Source organism: Dasypus novemcinctus, chromosome 26 (genome assembly GCF_030445035.2).
Source record: "Dasypus novemcinctus isolate mDasNov1 chromosome 26, mDasNov1.1.hap2, whole genome shotgun sequence".
In the NCBI taxonomy this organism is placed as follows: Eukaryota; Metazoa; Chordata; class Mammalia; order Cingulata; family Dasypodidae; genus Dasypus; species Dasypus novemcinctus.
This window is the reverse complement of record NC_080698.1, coordinates 38,556,394-38,577,347: the sequence shown is the minus strand read 5'-3', so window position 1 is coordinate 38,577,347 and position 20,954 is coordinate 38,556,394. Positions and strand designations below refer to the sequence as shown.

General features: G+C 34.5%; 1 protein-coding gene across 4 annotated transcripts in view; it reads right to left on the bottom strand.

Annotated features, from left to right (window-relative positions):
- The window catches only part of CNTN6 (contactin 6), a 365,092-nt gene that overhangs the window by 282,562 nt on the left and 61,576 nt on the right, over positions 1 to 20,954 (bottom strand). For 3 of the 4 annotated variants that reach the window (XM_071211969.1, XM_004449587.5, XM_071211968.1), the window contains one exon: positions 15,685 to 15,820. The exons of the other annotated variant lie outside the window; for it this stretch is intronic. In XM_071211969.1, the coding sequence (XP_071068070.1) occupies positions 15,685 to 15,739 (55 nt within the window). In that variant the 5' untranslated portion in view covers positions 15,740 to 15,820. The remainder of the gene's footprint in view (positions 1 to 15,684; positions 15,821 to 20,954) is intronic. 4 annotated transcript variants of the gene reach the window in all.

Genomic DNA, 20,954 nt, shown 5'->3' with positions numbered 1-20,954 from the left:
AGTGCTGATGTGCGCAAGGAGTGCCGTGTCACGCAGGGGTGTTACCCACGTAGGGGAGCCCCATACGCAAGGAGTGCACCCCAGAAGGAAAGCTGCCCAGTGCGAAAGAAAGTGTAGCCTGCCCAAGAATGGCACTGCACACACGGAGAGCTGACACAACAAGATGACACAACAAAAAGAAACACATATTCCCAGTGTCACTGATAAGGATAGACGCGGTCACAGAAGAACACACAGCGAATGGACACAGAGAGCAGACAACTGGGGGGCGGTGGGGGGTAGGGGAGAAAAATAAATGAAAAATAAATCTTAAAAAAAATGTATTATGAATGATGTTCTAGTGGTGTAAAGAGGGAACAGTTAAGACAAAATGATTGCAGAATCTCCTGCAATAGGCTTGGTAAGATGTAAAGGAATGGACAATAAGATAATACGAGTAGGAATGGGAGAAAATAATTGCTTCATCTTATTAGAGTGGTGGCATATTTCAGTGAACCAGGCATTAGAGCCTAAAGCCTGGTTTGAGCCCAGCTCTTCTGTGCCACACAAATAGACTGGACAAGCATGTAACTCCCCTGCCCTTCTAATAATCTCATAATAAATCATGAGTTGTGAAAATATCCTATATTCTATATAGCACTATATAAGTTGCCATTACAAAAATGGTATCCTAATACCCTCTTATAATTGCTTGACTTGGCTTCCTTTCTTTGGGTTAAAGCACCAAATATCATGGCCAGACCTTAAGTATGTTAACCCTGGAGGTGCAGTGATTCATAGTACTCTCAGTCCTTGGTACCTGATTGTGAATTAGTACACCCCATGGTGAAAGCGTGGTCTTGGAGCAGTTAGATCCAAGCCTGGCTTTATGGGATGGTTCAAGAGAGGCGAGGCCAGTAAGTAATTACTGCTACCTGAGAACTGAAGAACCCAGGGAAATAGTAGTCTTCTCAATACAGAGGGAAGGAAAAAAATTATTTGAGCCATGTTGCCTAGGCATGAATATAAGCTTATGTTATTACTTGCAAAGGATTTATCCAGTATAGCAGTCACACTTTGCCTGAAAAATCTAGTCTCCTGAGAACTCATCATTGACTAGATGAAGTAAACACAGCAGAGTGATTTGCAAAACCACTATAAGTACTATGGAATTGGGATTTATTTTAGAGAGAAGACCTTATCCAGTTGTAAGATAAGCTGGAGAATGAGGTCTACAAGATGGGGAGTCAGAAAATCAGAGTAAAGTCACCAAAAAGTACTCTTGGGCACTGGCTTAGGGGATCAAGTCATCTCACAGTGGGATCTGGGAAACCAGCAAGTTCAGCTATCAGAGTAGGGCTTAAAAGAAGTCTATGTTGACTATTTCCTTAGCAACTAGGGATGGCCTTGGATTCACTATTGCTTAGCAGTGTGAGCAGTTGAGACAATGAACTAGATGTAGAGAAGGAAACAGTAAGGAAAAGCTACAGTCTGTGACTCTCTCCCTTCATATATAATTACATGTAGCTTTTAGAGAACAGCATCACTTACGTATTCCAAATCTAATGCAAACTTTTCTTTTAGTTAACTCTAATCCAGAACCATGTAGGGAAGGGGAATTGGGGAAATGTAGTTTGTTCTACCCAAGGTAAATCAATATAATGCAAATCCACAAGAACTATAGTGCATGGGTTTTTCATCTGTATGTATTTGTTGGCCCAATGATTCTTCATGTTTACTGATTCATATTTCGCCTGATCACCACTCAGTTATCTATGGAAAACAAGCAGTTGTACAAATCAAGAATTGAATGATTATAGATTGGCCAAGTATTTACTTTCTTAATGTGTCAACTGCTAAACATGTGTTTTCAGCTGTCTCCCCACATTAATAGTTTGTTTGCACTGTCTGAGCATTTCACTGAACTAACCGATTGACCACATTGACAGATGGGCTGACAACCACTGAGCTTGGAATGCTGGGACACGAGGGCACAGCACAGCAGTGCAGCCATGGAATTGTGGCATCTGACGACAACACTAGAATTTAATAAGCATTTCCCATGTGTGACTGCACTCCATCAGTGATGTTCTTGACAGTACTTTCAAAATAATCAGAAAACGTGTGATGAAAGAATGGCACAGAGCAATTCCATAGTAGCCCAAGAGAGTAGCTTAAGATGGATAAATAAAATTCATAGATGAGTCCCAAAGTGGCTTTTAGCTAATAGGAGCTCTGTTTTCCTCCCATGTTCTTTTATCAGAACTACTAAGAAAGAGCAAAATTGTGTAATACTTTTCATCTTAATATTGACTCTCAGTACCAAAAAGGATAGTGGTAATTTCCTGGTGCAGGGTCTGCAATCTTAAATTTCTTTAAGGGCCAAGTGGGAAACTGGAAGATGGTTCCCAGGCATAGATTGTTTCCATGATCTGACTTTTCTTTAGCTTTTCTCTCCTCTTCTCTCTTCCTACCTTCTCCATTGGAATGAATTTGAAGTTGTAAAAATATAGGAAGTTGTAAAAATATAAAAGATGATTAGAGGCAGGAGACCAAGCTGGGTGTTAAACAAAAGAATCAGCATTAGAGTAGGAGATGGCTTTTTCCAGAATAGTTCTTGAAACAGTCCATTTGCATCAAAAGTCCCCACGCGATGTGAACTCTGGAAATGTGTTTTCAAACACAAAGCATGACCGACCCAGCTTCCACAAAAATTTCATCACACAACACCAAATCATTTGGCAAATTGTCAACTTCTATTTAAAAGAGACTAAGAGTCTGGGTTAGCAAAACAAATGAATGGCCATGAACTCAGATATATCATATTACCCTCAAAGTCTTGCATTCAGTTTGGCAATGCTACATGAAGAGTACAAAGTGGAAAGGAAAATTGGCATTTAATAAGACATGCTGTGGCAATGCAGAGTCAATCTTGCTAATTTGCCCCAGAAAGCTTTCTTCCTTCAATTATAAGTGATTCTGAATAAAATTTCTTTTTTTTTGCCAGTGGCAAATGTAGCAACTTTATTTTGTTCAATTATAAGTGCTTTATGAAATTCCCGTGTATGCAAATACAAGTAAAATAACAACAAAAATTTCCACTGCCCTTTTTTGACATAAGCAGTCAACATTGTTTCCTGGCTCAGTGTTGAGAACTTATTAATTATAGAGCTTGCCTGAACATTTGGGAAAGGTTTTTTTTTCCTTTGTCTAATGTTATTTTTTTAGGCCTATATGTACCAAATCTGTTCCTTTGTGTGCTTCTGGCAAAGAACAACACCTGTTGTTAGCTACCAGCTTCAGGAAATGCAAGTTTGATTTTTTAATTACGGGGGAGGGAAAGAAGCTCGCTTCAACTTTTTTTCTGGTAACCTATTAAGGTACATTTTCAAAAGGAGATAATTTTAAATAGAATCAAAATATGTTATCTTTGTTTAAGCAAAATAACAAAATCTAAATTAATGCTATGAGGGCACAAAAACAATTTCAAGAACAACTAGTGTAGTTATAGACCTGGCTCAACCATACATCCATGAGGTTTTCTTCTTTCCTTTCCTAAATCTCTCTCTCACTTGGATACATTCCTGAGGTCACTGTGGCCTGGGTCCATAATTCTCAGTATTGACAGTGTTCCTGTTAAATCTGTAAAACATGGCACACTTCTACTGATAAAAATGGTTTAACAGAGTGGACAGAATAGTAATGTTTTATAATGCGATCTCTGAAAAAATGTTTACATATATACACAAACATAAGTTTATTATCACAATTTGCAAATAATAATAAAATATACAATATTTTTTAATATCAGTTCAACAAAATGAGCTGATTCTCACAGAATGCTTTTGCTAAGTTTTGCTTAATGCGTATATCCCTAGCCAATTCAACCATGATTTGACAATTGGAATTGCATCCCAATCCACTAATTCTATCCCATTAAATTTATTTTCATTAAATCTGATGGATGATCAAATATTAAACTATTCCTCCCACTCATACAAATTATATCCATTACTGAAAACTCAGCATCAGCACTAAATCAATTCTTGGTTTGTAGCCCTTGCTAATTTCTGTACTGTAAATACTTCCCATGGTTCATTTCCAGATGACAACATGGCGTCAATGAAGGTGGATTTGAGAACAGACACATAGTAGCTCTCCATTGTATAGTATAGTTACTATATATACAATAGATGTAAATAATCTCAAGACCATAGACAATGGTAAAATGTAGTAGGAAAAGTAATGTTTGAATATTTATCTTTTCTTATATAATTATTTTAATTGTAAGTATATATAATTTAATTTTTAATAATGGCTGTGTTAAGTAATTTGCTTATATTATTCCTGAAAAAAAAAAGTTGGTTCTGATGAAGTGGTACAAGCCAGCTTCAGTACTCTTCTGGCTAAATATTACCCACCTGAAAATGGGTGAGAATGTTAACTTAGGAGAGTATCGTAGAGTCCACAGAGCTCTAACAAAATCTCAATTCAATTTACGTACACTTATCAGTGGTGCCCAACTTCAGGAGATACTCATTATCATTACCTGAAATGCTTAAAAAAAAAAAAAAAAAACAGTGGCCATCAACAATAGAAAAGAAGAATTAAAAGTGGAAGATTCACATAATGAATTGGGGGCAGATTCACAACCATACAGCAATGGCCATGAACATATTACAACTACATGCAACAACTTGAATGAATCTCACAACTGAATTTTGAAGTAAAGAAATCAGACAGGAAAAAGTACTGAGCTGTATATACTGCATGTAGTGCCTGCTATGTATATATAAATATTTATATATCACAAACAGGCAATGCTAATCTATGTGATTAGCAGTCAGTGGTTATCCTGGAGTGTCTCAGCTGTGATTGGAAGTGGCTTCTTCTAGGATGGCAGCAATGATCTGTCTCGATTTGGTTTGGTTGCTGGTTACATGGGTGGTTCAGTCTGCAAAAATTCATTGACAATGCAGGGTGTTGGTGGAGGGTTGATGTATGGGACCCCTGTATAATGTTATGCATGTTTGCTTTGTAAATCCTCAACTTTTACTATACATTTATTGTTTATGTATGTTTATACATAAATGCTATAAAGATAATAATAGGGTGGGTTGGGGGAGGATACTATGGTTAGTAGTAATATTTTGGCAATGCTCTTTAATCATTAGTTTGAAATGTTTGATAACAAGGCAAGGTGTTGGAGGTGGGGTGAGTTACAAGAGTCCTGTATGATGCCATGCATGCTTGTTTGGTAAGTTCGTAACTATTACTATACACTTATTGTTTATGTGTGAGTGGTATACTTCAATAATTTTTTTAAATGAAAAAATATTCATTGAACTGACATTTAAGACTTATGCATACTATACTTAAATATATAATATACTTTGATATTTCAATAAATGAAAACAAATAAACAAAATCAAAGACCATACCAAATACAGACCAATTAAATCTGAATTGCTGGAGGTGAGACTCAGATGATAACCATGTAAAGCTTAATTTGAGAATTATATTAATGCCACATAGATTTATTGGTCTGTCAGTTCAAACTAGTTAAAAATAATTCTAAGATATTTATAGCAATAAATAAATAATTAAGTAAATAAATACAATATAGCTGTAAAACCATACAATTAGGAGGTATTTTGAACAAAATACAGCGCCTTACCATGGCACAGGAAGCCCTGGATCATAGCACTTAGCTCCCTTTCCAGTCTGTTTATCTCTCACTACAACCCAATGCAGTCAAATGAGTGAAACAATTTAAACCACCAGAGAAAACAACCAAGCAACCGACAGAATCAAAAAAAGAATGAATTACCATATGATCTGGCAATCCTGCTTCTTGGTATAAAAAAACTGAAAGCAAGGACTCAAACAGATACTTGCACACTGATGTTCATAGCGGCACTACTCAAAATTGCCAAAAGATGGAAGCAACCCAAATGTATTGTCCATCAACTGTTCTGAAAAGAGGCATATGTGTACCATAGAATATTATTCAAACTAAATAGGAATGAAGTTCTGATTCATGGGATCACATGGATGAACCTTGAAGACATCATGTTGAGTAAATTACGCCAGATAGAAAAAGATAATTATTGTATGATCTCACTAATATGAAATAATTAGAATAAGCAAGTTCATATAGAGGCAAAATCTAGAATACAGGTTACCAAGGGTCAGAGTGGGGATAGGAAATAGAAAGTTAATGCCTAACTGGTACGGAGTTTCTGTTTGGAGTGATGGAAAAGTTTTGGTAATGGAGAGTGGTGATAATAGTACTACATTGTGAATGTAATTAACAACACTGAATTATATAATTGAATGTGAATAAAAGGGAAAATTTTAGGTGGTATATATGTAGCTAGAATAAAATATATTTTAAAACTCATAGGTTGTGCACAATACAAACAGCAAACCCTAACATAAACTATAAGCTACAGAAATAATATTACAATTATTTCATGAATTGTAACAAAGGTACCACCCTAATGCAAAGTGTTAATAATAGGGAGTAATAAGGGAACTCTATATTCCCTGCAAGGTTTTTCTCTAAACCTACAACTTCTCTAATAAAATAAATAAATAATAAATAAAATAATGAACTACTGTTTTAAAGCACTAATTTTTGAAGTGTTTACATAGCTATCAGTAATTGATACATATATCTATTATTTTAAATGATGGCTATAGAAAAGCAACTGTGTTCTTAATTTTACATAATGTTTTAATGAAATGAGTTATAATAAATCTACTTTTCCCAACTATATCTATGTTTGCTTTGATCAAGACTTTGTATCTATGCCTGTCTTTATACTCCCAATTCCCCTTTTACTGTGGTGAGTTGAGACTGCCTATAAATGCAAATGGTTTTCTCCTGTCTCCTCCATATAGGACATATTCTTTCTTATCTTTTAAATTTATGGTCTCCAAAGTGGAGCAGTTTGCACACAGAGTATATACAAGATGGTCTATTGATGATAAAACGTTTCAAATTCTGTTTATTTCTGTCTAATACTTTTGTTAATTTATATTTTTATGTTTCATAATCTGTGTAATATAAACATAGATATAATGGGTTTACATGTTCAAAATATTATATTTACTCTTTTATTTTTGATCATAAAATTTTAGAGACTATCGTTATGTCCATATGATAATCTTAGCAGAAGCTAGCCTCTATAAACCTCAATTTTGAAAAAAAGTTATTTTAATGTGAGTTTGTGTCAATAAGTGACATCTTAATAAACACTTTAAAAAAAGGTTTCGTCCATGTATTGGATTCTCAATATAAACTCTACCATATTATAGTAATATGGTCTTTGAAAATTTGTAATTTCTCTGAAGTTCGGTGTCAGCCATGAAAGTACAATAACAATCCTTCTTCTGTCCACTATAAATCTCAGGTGAAACGCTATATATAAAATGTTTTATAGACATTAAAGCACTATATAGAAATGAGGAATGAACATTCCAGGATTACACAACAAGATTAAATACTATATATATTTTAGAATGAGTATATATTTGAGAAAAATTCTCTCATTCTAAGGAAAATGTGTGGAAATGACAAATTTCCACTTCATGAAATCAGAGTTAAAAAGGAGGAATTATTTGTTGCATGAAGGATTGTTCAGAGTGGAGATGGTGTTTGGATTTGAAAGTTAGGATTTGGTGTCAGAAGGAGGAAATAGCACTGGGGGAGGACAAAGAGGTAGCAATATTGGTATGAGGAGAGATTTGGGAAGAGAAAAAGTGCAGTGATCTTATTTGTTGTCTGACTTGAATGAAGGATATCTGAAGGAGAGTATCATGCCACAGTTTGAATGGAATTAATGGGAGAACGTTCAATATTTGTTGAAGAAAATTGAATTTGAATGCTTGATTAGACAGTTTGAACTTCATAGGAAATGGGATCTGTGAAGGTTTTGATACAGAGTAATGACAAAATCAGCTGTGTTTTTTGAAGACCTGCCTGCTAGGAGTCTGTGCCAATAAGCTATATCTTGGAAAGGATGTAGAGGATGAGGCATAATTGGGGAGAACCCTTAGGAGGCACTATAAAAGTCTTGGGGACAGGTAATAGGGGATTAACTTGCTGATAACATCAGAAGTGGAAAAGAATGAAAAAATACATTTGAGATCAGAGTACAGCCCAAAGATTTTAAATATTTAGATGGTGACATCATATTGTGGGTCTGTGCTAACAGTAATACAACAGAATTTTACAATGAAAAAATGAAAAACAAAGTGCAATTATAAAATAAAATAATATGGTGGTTTTATATTGAACATGCTACTCCCCAAACAAATAATACTAAAGTTATACCTGCCTAGGTCAAGTGTATCTAAGCAAACTATATTGGTTAGCTTCAAAAATTAGGGTCAGCTCTGGGCTTTCAGTGTGCAGCAAGATTTTTTTAAAGTGTAAAAAATATCTATTTGGGACAAAATGATATATTATGATGAAAGCATCTCTACCTTAACAATAGATTTTAATAATATCTAGTAAAATTTATAAAAGTGTTTGGGAATATTGGATTAACTCTAAGTACTCTTGGGGGCTTAAATTGAAAGCCATCCATTTATTCATTCATTCCAAAACATATATTAAGGGCTTACTATGTGACAGGGCCTGTTCTAGGTGGCCACAAATAGGACTGGCAAGACTTTTGCCTACATGGAGCTTGTATTTCAGTAAGTATGGAGAAAAATGGACAAGTAAACAAATATGTGAATAAGTTAATTCCAGATTGTGACAAATGCATTGAAGGCAGTAAAAAAGGGCATTGAGAATGACTGGGATCAGAGGTGGGACATGGTGCTGGCTACCTGGATAGTGTCCTCAGGGAGCTTCATTTGATCAACGTAACTGATCTAGAGGGGTGTCATGGAAAGAGCCCACCATATAAAGGTTTGACCAGGCAGACGGAACTGCAAGTGCAAGGGCCTTGAGCAGAGAACAATCTTGGTATTTTTGGGAATATAAGAAAGAAGTATGACTCTAGTGTAGTGAGCAAAGAGTTTAGCACAAATTGAGATGGAAGAAGTAGGCAGAAGCTGGATCATCTAGAGCCTTGTTGGCCATAGTAAAGAGTTTGACTTAATTCCAAGCATAGTAGGAAGACTTGGCAAAATTTTAAGAAGAGGAAGAGAAACTACCAATCCTCCATACTACATTCAAATTGAGGCACAGCTATTTATGGGTGCCTTTAAACTAAAAACATTGCATGGAAAATATGGCCCTTCTTTCAGAGACATCCAGTTGAAAACACTGTTTTCCACATTGCTTCTAATGAGGCCCTACATTTCCTGTAGAATGTTACCCGGCACACCAATCCTTTCCTCCCAATGCTGAAAAGACAGATTTTTCTTTTTTTCTACCTTGTCATCAGTCCTTAAAAAAAACAAAAAAAAACAAAAAAATCCTATTTCAGAAGCAATTACTTTGGCAAAAGGTTTGGTAATCATGTAACCACTTTACCAGTAAGCATTGCATCGAAATAGTGTTTTCAGCATTTCTAAATTAGACCATCTCTATTAGAAATTGCAAAGATGTCACTTGGTTTAAAAATATAGCCTAGTGTTCCATTCTTAAAGGTGCTATTATGCTAACAATAAATCTGAACAAGACCTTAGGCAGAGTGTGGGTTGTGATGCGCTCAATAATGATCACACTCTGACCCAAAGGAATATCCATTATGTGCTTCTGGGATCCTTGAGCAAAGCAGGTTTATTACACCTGCCAATTTTCATGGATTTGCTGTGTGATACATAGTTTTGTTTGAAGAAATCTTGGTCACAGTGAATATTTCCATTCTTGTGGCTTTCTCAGGTTGTTCATTTTCTGTCTCTCAATTCAATAGAAGGTTTTGTTTGATATCAAGTAAAATTCAAGCAGTCATAAATATTTTCCAAGCTGACTTTTGAATAAAACACAAAAAAGATCCCTTATCACTGTCATCTGATTGTGAGAACTTAAGAGACGGATTTTTTCCCCCAGATTTACTGTTAAGCTATCCCATTTGTAAAATGGTATGCTATGCAAAAATGCTGACAAAATCAATTTTTTGTTTTTTATTGCTATCACTACTAAAAACATTTTCATTCAGATTTTAAAAATAAATTTCTTTGGAAGACATTTTGATAACATAAATACATTTATCATTAGACATTGCATGAAAATAGTGGCAGGGAAGATTTCTTACAATTTCTAGTCTCAGCTTTTTCCTCAAGAGTAACTAATACAATGGGAGAACCTAGCACCTTAGGCCCTGATGAAATAATATGATAATTACAATATCTAAAGGAATCCTTTAATTGAACTCTGCCAGTAAATGCAACTAACTCCATGTTTTCTCTCTTGGACTATTGGGCATCTGCCTGACGATACCAGGTCTCAGGTTGAATAACCAGTACTTCTTCAGGAAGGTGTTTAGTCCATGGTTTTATAGCACAAAAATGCTCAACACAAGGTAAAGCAAGCAAACACAAATGGCACATAAACAAATGACTTACATTTATAAGCCAGGTGAATTTTTAGAAAGAACCTGACATTTAAATGATAACATTCAGTTAAAATAAAATTAAAAGAGGCTCCATTAGGCAGAAATTCTTAATATGAGATACATTTTGGATGTCATGGAAATAAAAATTACCCACTAATAGTAAGTAGTGATGTTTGCTATTATTTAACATGTTCCGGCCCACAAGATCAGACATTGACCTTCATGGACACTATTCTTAGGGATAGCAGAGCATCTATTAGTTCTCTGGGTTTGAATTGTGCTTCCTTTAAACCTGATTAACTCAAAACAGAACAGCACATGGTTCAGCCGATTATGACATTTACCCTGTTAACCCAATGCTTATTTAATATTACAAAAATTATCAAACATGAAAATATTTTAACTTTCATTTTAAGATCTACCTATGATTTTTTAAATGTTACATAAAATATACTAAGGTGAAAAGTCTAAATATTATCTTTTTAAAATCTGGTACACCCCAACTCTTTTTCCAGTATTACACAATTTAACAATTAACTATATCAGTAACGCTTGGTTTTTTTGCAAATGTGACATTTTTGACATTGACAAAGTCTGGTCATACATGGTTATGTGGTGTCTGCTTTACATCCATTACAGCTTTGTCCCAGCCACATTATCTGTTTAATATTTATTTAAGAATAGAAATTTCTTCATGAAAACTACTTATGTAGCATATACAAAGAGAAAAACGGTTTCCAGTTGCAAATTTTCCTCTATTTATCAACTTGGTCTCTTAAATTAGCCCATTAGCCTATGCATTTTTTCCTACCCTAAGACATGCAGATGGTTCAGTAACTTGGAACTATAAATCAATTTTATGAGTTTTTATTAAACTCATGATGCTTTTTACCCTTTCCAGGAAGAACTGTGCTTTTATTCATTCTCTTACTTGATCTGTTCTTCATTCCTAGCAATGAATGGGCATCTATTCCAAGTGGACTTATATTTCTAATTTAACCTCAGGTTCTGTAGTAGTTTACATTAAAAAGAACCATTCTAACCTGTTACAAGCGAAAGAACCCAACTGAAAGGAAACTAAAGGGAAGAGGGACACACATATGACTGAAAAGTTCAAAGGCAGAGTGGAGAAACTATGCTTTCTTCCCCTGGACTTTCCTGATTCTGCGTTGTTTTTATTTGTAGGCAGATTCTCCCCTTTCACAATGACCTCTAGTACATTCTCGCCCAAGTAGTCCAGCAAAAAGAGATTGCATCTCTGCCATTTAATTTTTGCAAAAACCTGGGAATTAGCTCAGCTAAAATATATCCTGAACCAATCAGTATAGAGAGGGGAGAAGAATATGCTGACTAGCTGTGTCTGAAGCTTTCATTCATTCTGGATCCATGAGGCCATACCAATCCCAATGAATCAAAGCCTGGAGCAAAAGAGGGGCTTCCTAATAAAAGCTGCATGCTATTGTCAGAGGAAGAAGAAATAAAATGAGTGTTTACAAAACCAGAAGATATCCTCTTCCAAAATTCTCAAATTATATCCTCTGTACCATGTTACTCAAATAGCCATTTGTACTTACTCAATTGCAATTTTTGGTTTATTTGCTAGTGTCCCTTTTGGGGCTGCAAAATTGGAGAGAGCAGGGACCAGCCCCCTTTTATTGTTGAGGATCAAGGCTAGTTCAATGCCTGCTACATTGTAGGTACTGATACATATCTGCTGAATTGACTGGAAATATTTTCTGTCATTCATTTGATACAGAGGTAGAGAATATCTGCTGATGAAGGAGAAACAGTAGAGGACAAAACAGACTGAAATCCCTGCCCTAATAGAGTTTACATTCAAGGAGGCACAATTTAAAACTTTTAAATGTTACTAAAATTTCATTTAAAGTCCTAGGAACCTATTCCTTAACATACAAGGATAGGGATAGGGATGGAACAGAGTAGTTGCTCTCTAAAGCAAATCCTATGACTGAGTTTATTTTACTCTGTGGTAACAGAAATAAGAAAAACACATTCAATTTAATTCATGCATTCATTTAATAAATATTTAGAAAATCTCTGCTCAGTATCAAAAAGATATAGTCCTTGCCCTGCTGGAGGGTAAATTCTAGTGAGGGTGAAACATATTGTATTAGTTTCCTATAGAGTCTATAACAGATTACCATATACATAATGGTTTAAAACAACACACATTTATTCTCTTATAGTTCTGGAGGTCAAAAATCTGAAAGGGCTTTCACCAGCCTCTAACCAAGTTGTTGGAAGCCATGCTCCTCCCTCTGATGTCTAGGGGAGATTCCTTTCTTTGACTTTTTCCCCCTCTAGACATGCATTCCTCTCATTCCTTGGCTAAAGGCCTCTTCTGCCATCTCAAAGGCCAACAGTATAGCGTCCTCAAGTCTCCCTCTGCTCTATCTTTATATCGCCTTCTCTTCTGAATCAAATCTCCCACACTTGTGGTGGCATATAGGGTGTAACCAGATAATATCCCCATCTCAGCATTCTTAATTTAACCACATCTGCAAAATCCATTTTATCATATAAGATAACATTCACATTTTCTGGGATTAGGAACTGGATATCTTGGGGAGGTATTATTTAGCCTACTATACATATGAATGAAATAAAAGATGTGTAATTAGCAATAGTGTTTTTAATTAAATGAGCCTTGGTTTTCTCCTACTACTTAAAAGAGACTGAAATAGAAAAATAAAGCTTTGAAACACTCATAACTTCAAAAATGCCCCAAATAAGAAATAAATGCCTTGGTGGGTGATGATTCACAATAAAAGTTCATGAGGAGTATGTCTGTAGCAAAAGTGCTGGAAGAAGGTGTAAAGTTAATTTAAAAAAAAAAAAGAACTAGGAGAAGAGGTTGGTGGCAAAATTTTAAGTTATAATGTCAAATTTGCGGAAACAGGATATAAGCATTTTGAAAAGACTGTAAAAATAAAAATAGGGAGGAAAAGGCATGCAATTGTAAAAGATTTGCTGGACTTGAAGAGTGCATAAAAAAGTAAGTTTAGAGAAAGCACAGAAAATATTATTATATGTATGCATAGAAATAGTACTTTATCACCAGGCAATCTAATTTTCTAAGCTAACATAGTATCTGCAAGTAGGGAGACAAACCATGAAGTCTCTAACAAAATAGATTTAAAGCAATGTTCTCTTGAGTATATCATTATCAGCATCCTTGCTTCTGGAGTGATGTTTAGCTCAGATTATCTTATTTAAATAGCTATGGATATTTAAAAAATTGATCCAATCTGTTCTTTCACAATAAAATTGTGCACAAAGGATATATGATTACTCTTCCCTTTAGAATAAAGCAAAAGGACATGTTGAGTCACATACAATTTGGATAAATAAAAGTTAATAGAAGAGCTGGTGATTTCTCAGATTTGATATGTGTTCTGAGAATAATAATTTATTTTAATTTAACACAAAAGGTCTTTTAGAGATACTATGCTGATTCAATATACCTATTTAAAGGGCAAAATGTTAATGTTGAATTTTGACAAGAAACTGAAACTTCAAGATAGGAATAGAATTCTTATTCATACGTTTAATTTGAGGCATCTGGATGACCGACTTTTCTTGATCTATTACAAAAAGGACACTAATATTTAACATTGAGTCTTGGTTACAGAGAGTTAGAAGTGACACAAATTTTAAAAATATAATTACTTTGAATAAATATGACTATATCACTTCTAGACGCTAGATTCTCTAGTAGTAAAAAAAAAAGCCTTTGCTTAAAAGGATTTCTGATTATTCTGGTTGATTTCTGCATATTTAGTATTCTGAAAGCTTTTCAGATTTGCATTTCTTTCTATCTCTTGGGATTGCTATTAAATATATGATGTCTCTTACAATTACTATTTTTCCTGACTTCTAAATTATTTTGTTTGTTCTTGTGTTTCTCCTAATATATTACTGCTTAATTATCAATAAATGAACTCTCAAAAGCATCCATCATCACGTATCTGGTGGGAAGCAGCATGATATGGTAGGAGGAGGGTACTCTGATCATGAGATGATCCACTCTGTGTTCATGCTCTGTGATAACTTATGTAGGTCACCTTGACCATTAAGAATACATTCTCTATCTTAATGGACTGTGATTGATTATTTACAAAAACAGCCACAATTATCCCTTTTATAGTCTCTGTGCCCCTTTACAGTGTTACTTTGTAGCACTTTCCATTCAGAGGCAGAGCATATTTCCATACTCCATGTGTCTAGACAGACCTTGGTCAAGGGTCAAACCACAAACCATGCAGCAGAAATGACTTGTGTCAATTTCAAGTCTTCGCATGAAGAAGACTTACATGCTTCTGATCTCTCTTGGAACTTTGAGCATCCACCACTTGGACTACAACCTAGATATCCCAGTTGTTTCAGGTGATAATGTCGTAGAGTATCCAGCTCCCAGATAAGCCAGTGGCTCATCACGGTTGCTCCCAAAAGACCCAGTAACTGACCACAAATGATTTCGTATCTAGGCAACACCAAAAGAATAGCCTAGCTGAACTCATCTTAAATTGCCAATGCACAGACTTATTAACTAAATAGATGGATATTTGTTACTTTGATCCACTCATATTTGTGATGGTTTGTTATATAGCAAAAGCTAACTGATACACAGACTTTAATATATTTAGCTTGGATGAAAGAATATACTCTGGCTTCTGCTTTTCTGTTTTCCTAATTACTGAAATAGAAAATTTTATAAGGTTAATTATAGTCCTGATTTAACATTTTATGTCACTTTTTTCTTTTACTTCAGTAAAACCTTTCACCATTCCAATCTTAAATTTGAGTGAAAATATAAACTTCAATTTCAATTCTTCAAAACTTCACCATAAAGGAAGTAAAGAACTCTTCTTCACTGCTTATTGATGGCAAAAATTTGTTAATCATATTCACTATAAAAATTCCATATTTTACCATTTATAATTTAGATAATAATTTTAGTTTCTGATTTAAAGTAGTCTTTGTTATTTTTTAAGGATTTAAGTTTCCATGTTGGCAATCGAGGTTACCTTCAAAACCTTGTTTATCATTTAGCTATTCAAATAACAGGTAAGTATTATGCACTTTGAAAATTATTTCACTTCTAAAAAGACATACTATGCCAATATATTTATCAATCAAACCTCATAATCATAGAACACTTTACCTGCACAAGAGCTTATGAGTGGCAGCAGAATTACCAGTTTCCATAGCAACCTCATCTCTACTTTCCAAGGTCAAAAATTTCTCCCATAAAATCAGCAAGAAAAAAGTGTCTATCTTCCAGTCAGTACCTCAAGAGTCTGAAAGAAACAGAATTTTCATGAAATGATAAACTTACAAACAAGAATATTTTAATATGTATGTGAGTTGTTATATATTGATTCAATTTAATATTAAAATAGTATTAAACAAAATAAAGCATTGTAAGTATCTACTTTTTATAGACATATGTGTTTTGCAAGGTTTCTACAAATCAGTTCATATTTTAGACTAATACCATCCCTCAAGTATGCATGTTATATGCTATAAATTTGCTATAGTTGCTAATGGATTAGAATACAAATAAATTGAATATTTACCATGTAGATGAAATCTTTCTTTAGCATAAATTTTAAGGTCAGCTGTTTTTGAAATGTTAAAGGAGATCAAGAACATATTAAATCAACTCTCCCAAATTATTATTGACTTTTATTTTTCATTTGTCATCATTAAAAATGAGATACAATATTGTTCTGTCCTACATATATTTGTGAATTTTATATTTCATAGATTTCTAAGAGTTTTATCAATATTACTGAGAATGTACTCATTAGGAAACATTATCTTTCCTAATGCCACCAGAAATAAAATTAATATTATGCTACAAAATTTCTGCAAGAAATCAATTTCTAGCAGTGTTACCTTTCAAATGTGAGACATACTTTTCCTATAGGGTTACATCATAATTTTCTCAAATATATTTTGACATTTAAGCTATCCAATGACAAATGAAATCAGGATAAATTGTTACTTTGGCTTTTACTCCTAAAGAAAATTATAATAAGCTGATAAGAACTTATAAGATCAAAAAGATATAAAATAAGCTCAGAATAAACTCACCTAGGTTACCTTTGAAAAATTAATATATATCAAATGATATGATCTTCTGGAAACCTCTAACTTAGGCAAAACATTTTCTTATACCTCTAATACCTTTTGGAAATAAATAGACTATAACTCTCAAGCTAGTAAATAGCAAAATTTTGATCATTATTACTTTGATATGCTTTTAAATAAAAAAAAATATTTCTGTCATGAGGTAGTTAATCTAAACCCCAAATATTGACCATATACAAGTTCAAGGCTGTTTTTGTTTTTAATCTCAAGTTAAATGCCCTCAAAATGTAACTATGGAATAAGAATTCAAAGGAAAATTAACTACTACTCAGGTCAAGGTGCTATAAGGGGTCAATAATATCCTTTCACAATTCCTTTCATATTTTACATTATCTTTTTATTCTTCAAATTCTAAGAATTTAACTCTTTACATTTAAATTATGTCATACCTTATATCCTTTCATTCATTTAGTGTTTATTCAACAAAGATTGCTAGGCTTATTGCCTATAAGCAATAAAAAAGATGCCCAAGAAAGAGCTAAGGCAATACCAATTCAGCACTAAATTCCATTCCTTATTTGACAAAGGGGAGCAGGTAAAAACTAAAATGGTTGCAATGTAATGGGGGAAGGGTTAATCACAAACTTTTGCGCGGGAAAGTTAGATCTTCTCGGATAGGCTGTAACTTCTGAAGTATCCAATCTATGGGGAAAGAGAGGAAGAGCTTGCTAGGCTTAGGGGTATAAATTATGTCATTTTTCTTTGTTCAGGGCCCCAGCCATGTTTTCTGGTTGTGCGCCCCTTCTTGCAAGATTGAGAATAAATTCTTTTCTTCTCCACAATCAGGTGAGCCTTATTTTCTTCCAGAAGAAGATTTCTTTCTAACACTTGGAAGGCAAAATTTGAGATCAATGAGATTGATGGGGACTGATAGAGGTAGCATTTTTGAACTCAATCTTGAAAGATGAGCAGCTCTTAGCTATTTGTCTAAGCTAGTTTGTGTTGTATTTTTGTTTCTTGCAACCACAATAATCTAATACATTAATTTACCCCCCAGAATTTACATCAAGTTTTTCTTAAAGATCTCAGAGCAAGCTGACCTGTTGGATATACCTTGAGGCTTGTACTTATGAAAGGCTCCATTATATCTCCAGGGTTTCCATACCTTACAATGAAGGTAAACACCATGTTTAAGGTTTGCTGATAGTACTTGGTGAATCTGATCTAACGCAGAGCTCATAGCTGTTCAATAAGTATATGTTTGGTTTGTATTTGACAGCTGAGCAATTTAGTATTATGGAGAAAAAGACTAAACTGAGAACCTAAAGACTTTGCTTCTACTATTGTCTCTTAATCTTAAGGAGCTAAGTAATGCTGGGTGATTCACTTACCATCACTTTGATGGTCAGTTTCCTCCTATGGAAATGGAAGAGTTTGACCTAGAGGTCATCTTTAAATTTCCTTCAGCTCTAATAATGTAAGATTGTGTGATTCAATCCAGTGCATAATTTTGTAGCAAATATTGCCCTTTACAATCTGATTGCTTATCAATGTACTATAATGAGGGCAGAGCCCAGGAGATACTTTATTTGGCATTGCTTTATAAAGATAGCCTACACTGCTAATATGTATGCATGGGTTGTCCTTTGTAAAAGTTGCATTTGTAAATGTTTAAGGTGCCTGAGGAGGGAGGATACTCTGACTGGAGAACAACACCCCACAGAAGAAAATTCTGGCTACTCACAGCAGAATGAAGTAGAAATATTTGGGAAATAAAATTTACAGCTGGCCACTGAAGTGCATAATAGCCACAGGAATTGTTTCTAGAATCCTGCAGACTGCTTGATGCAAAATAGACTAATAAAGAAAGGCCACAATACCAAGCATAAAAGAACTCCCAAAAGTTCCAAATAAAAGTTTTAAAAATGTATCACCAGCAATTTGTTTTGGAATAATTTTTTTTTTAATGGGCCATGAAATCTTTTAAACATTACTTTGGCCTAGAAAATAGGGTATTTTGGTTCATACCCTGTCTGCTAATTTTATTGTTCTATTATGTGACAAACTGCCTTCCCTTTAGACCATAGATTTTCTTAATGCAAAAGTAACAATTTCTAACACTTCAACAAAAGAATATGTATAGTTCCACAATTCCTTTCCCACAATATCAAAATACATTTTTTAAAAAATCTCTGAAAGTAGAAATAACCTTGTAAGATTGGTAGCAAAATTCATTTGGCAACAGAACCTGACCTAATGTAAGTCAGTTTATTCCTTTTTACTCAGTTACTATGAATATGTACATACTTTGCTGCAGAAACAGAAACATATACCTGTAATTAAGCATGGTGGATTATAGGTTGCTGCTTACTAAAAGTTTGACTAATTATGCTGAATTTGTACCACATTACTTTTCTAAAGTCAAAAATAGGGATTTGCAAACTATAGCCTTCTGACCAAATTTGGCCCTCCATTTGTTTTTGTAAATAAAGTTTTATTGGACCCCAAACCCACCTATTCATTTATGTACTGTCTTATGTCTGCTTTCCTGCTACAAAAGCAAAGTTGAGTAGTTATACGAGAGATCAGATGGCTCACAAAACCAAAATTATTTACTAGCTTTCTGTTTAATAGCTTTTGAGCTTTTGGAATTTCTTTCATAGGCCCCTGGTCTAATACTTTCTAAACTCTAAAACACATTTGACTGCAAGGATTTCAGGTAAAGAATTGTGGAACTAACTGTATTCCTCTAACCACACATAAACATATTCAGTAAGTATACCACATGCCTTTTAACAGAAAATATGGTTCTTGTACTCCAAAAGGCTTCAAGTTCTCTTCTCACCATCTGTGGTTGCTCTGTATCTGACCCCAGAAGGCAGACAAGAGAAGAATTCAGAGATTCTTGCTGTGACTGTGAGGTGGCATGCAATGCTAGAGTATTTAACTGGGACCACACTAATAGTTTCTTTCTTTGGTTCTGCATAATCACTTTTCTAAAAATGGAAAGCCGTAGGCTCTATTTAACCCCAGGAACCCCAGGGCATAAACCCGTTAGTCCTAGTCCGTCTGTGAATGGATATAAGTGCTGCTTTAATTGCTGGTAAATGTGAAGCGCAGGCAGCAGAGAATTCTGGGAGGTTATTGTCAAGTAAAACTTTGGTATGTCCAGTAGGCATGGGAGACAACAGGAGTCACCAAAAAAAAAGCCATTGCATCTCTATTCTTTAAATTTTATTTACAAAGGTATTTTCCAACTTCTCTTTGCAGCAAGGGGCATTTCCTTGAAAATGAAGGCAGAGTGTGTGTGTGCATAGCTCTCCAGTAATTCTTTGAAAGAGACTCTTGAAGGATTCTAGCTGGTACTTACTAGTTATAATTTCAAGTTAAAGAGACTAAAAGAACTACCACATCATATTGTGTAACAGGAGGAAATATAAGAAGTTATTCTTGTCCAACTCTCTCAGCCTGGAGCTACATAATTCCTTTAAGTAAATCTATGCTATTGTAGAGAAATCGGGTGTGTGCGGCATTGAAGGCCAAGACACGAGAACTCCGAGAAGGAAGTTGGTTTATTTCGACCAGTGGTTCCCGGACTCTTGTCCTAATAAAAAATCGAGCCCCAAATAGCCTTTTTCAGACCCTTTTATACAGAGGAAATAGGATTAGGGAGACAAATGGTGGTTGTATGCAAACAGCCTTTTGGTTAGTTACTTCAGTGTTTTATCTATCAGATAGGTTATTTCCTCCAGGTAAGTTTGATTTAACACATATTCTCCACATTCCAAGCCAGCTTCGATTTAGCATATCTTCCACATTCCATCTGGATGCAACCTTGAATACACATTCAGTCTTACATCCTTTCTGAACATTCAAAGACTGTAGGGTCTATATTACTTATTTGGATTTTTAGGGACTAGGTACACTTGGAAACAACTTTGAATTTATGCACAGGCTATATCAATGCAATACCAACTTGTACAATGGAGAATTAATATTCTGTTCATTATTAAACACTGTGGAAATCTTCATGTCAATTGCTAATTGCACTTTTTCTTATGGCCTTTTTATTACCTGAAATGCCCTTTCTAACTTTAGCACTAGGAAAAAGATACTATTGGTTGTTGATAATTTCTCTAAATGCAAGACAATAGAATGACCAATGGAAAAATACTTTTTTCAAAATACTGACCAACTTCTTTGTGTATTAGGGTCTCATTTGGTTTGCTTTAGCATGACAGGAATCTATCAATGCAGTACATGACTCCTAATGGGCTTTATTCCCCTACTTACACCAGCATTCCTTTGATACCACATAATTTCTGAGCAGAGATCCAT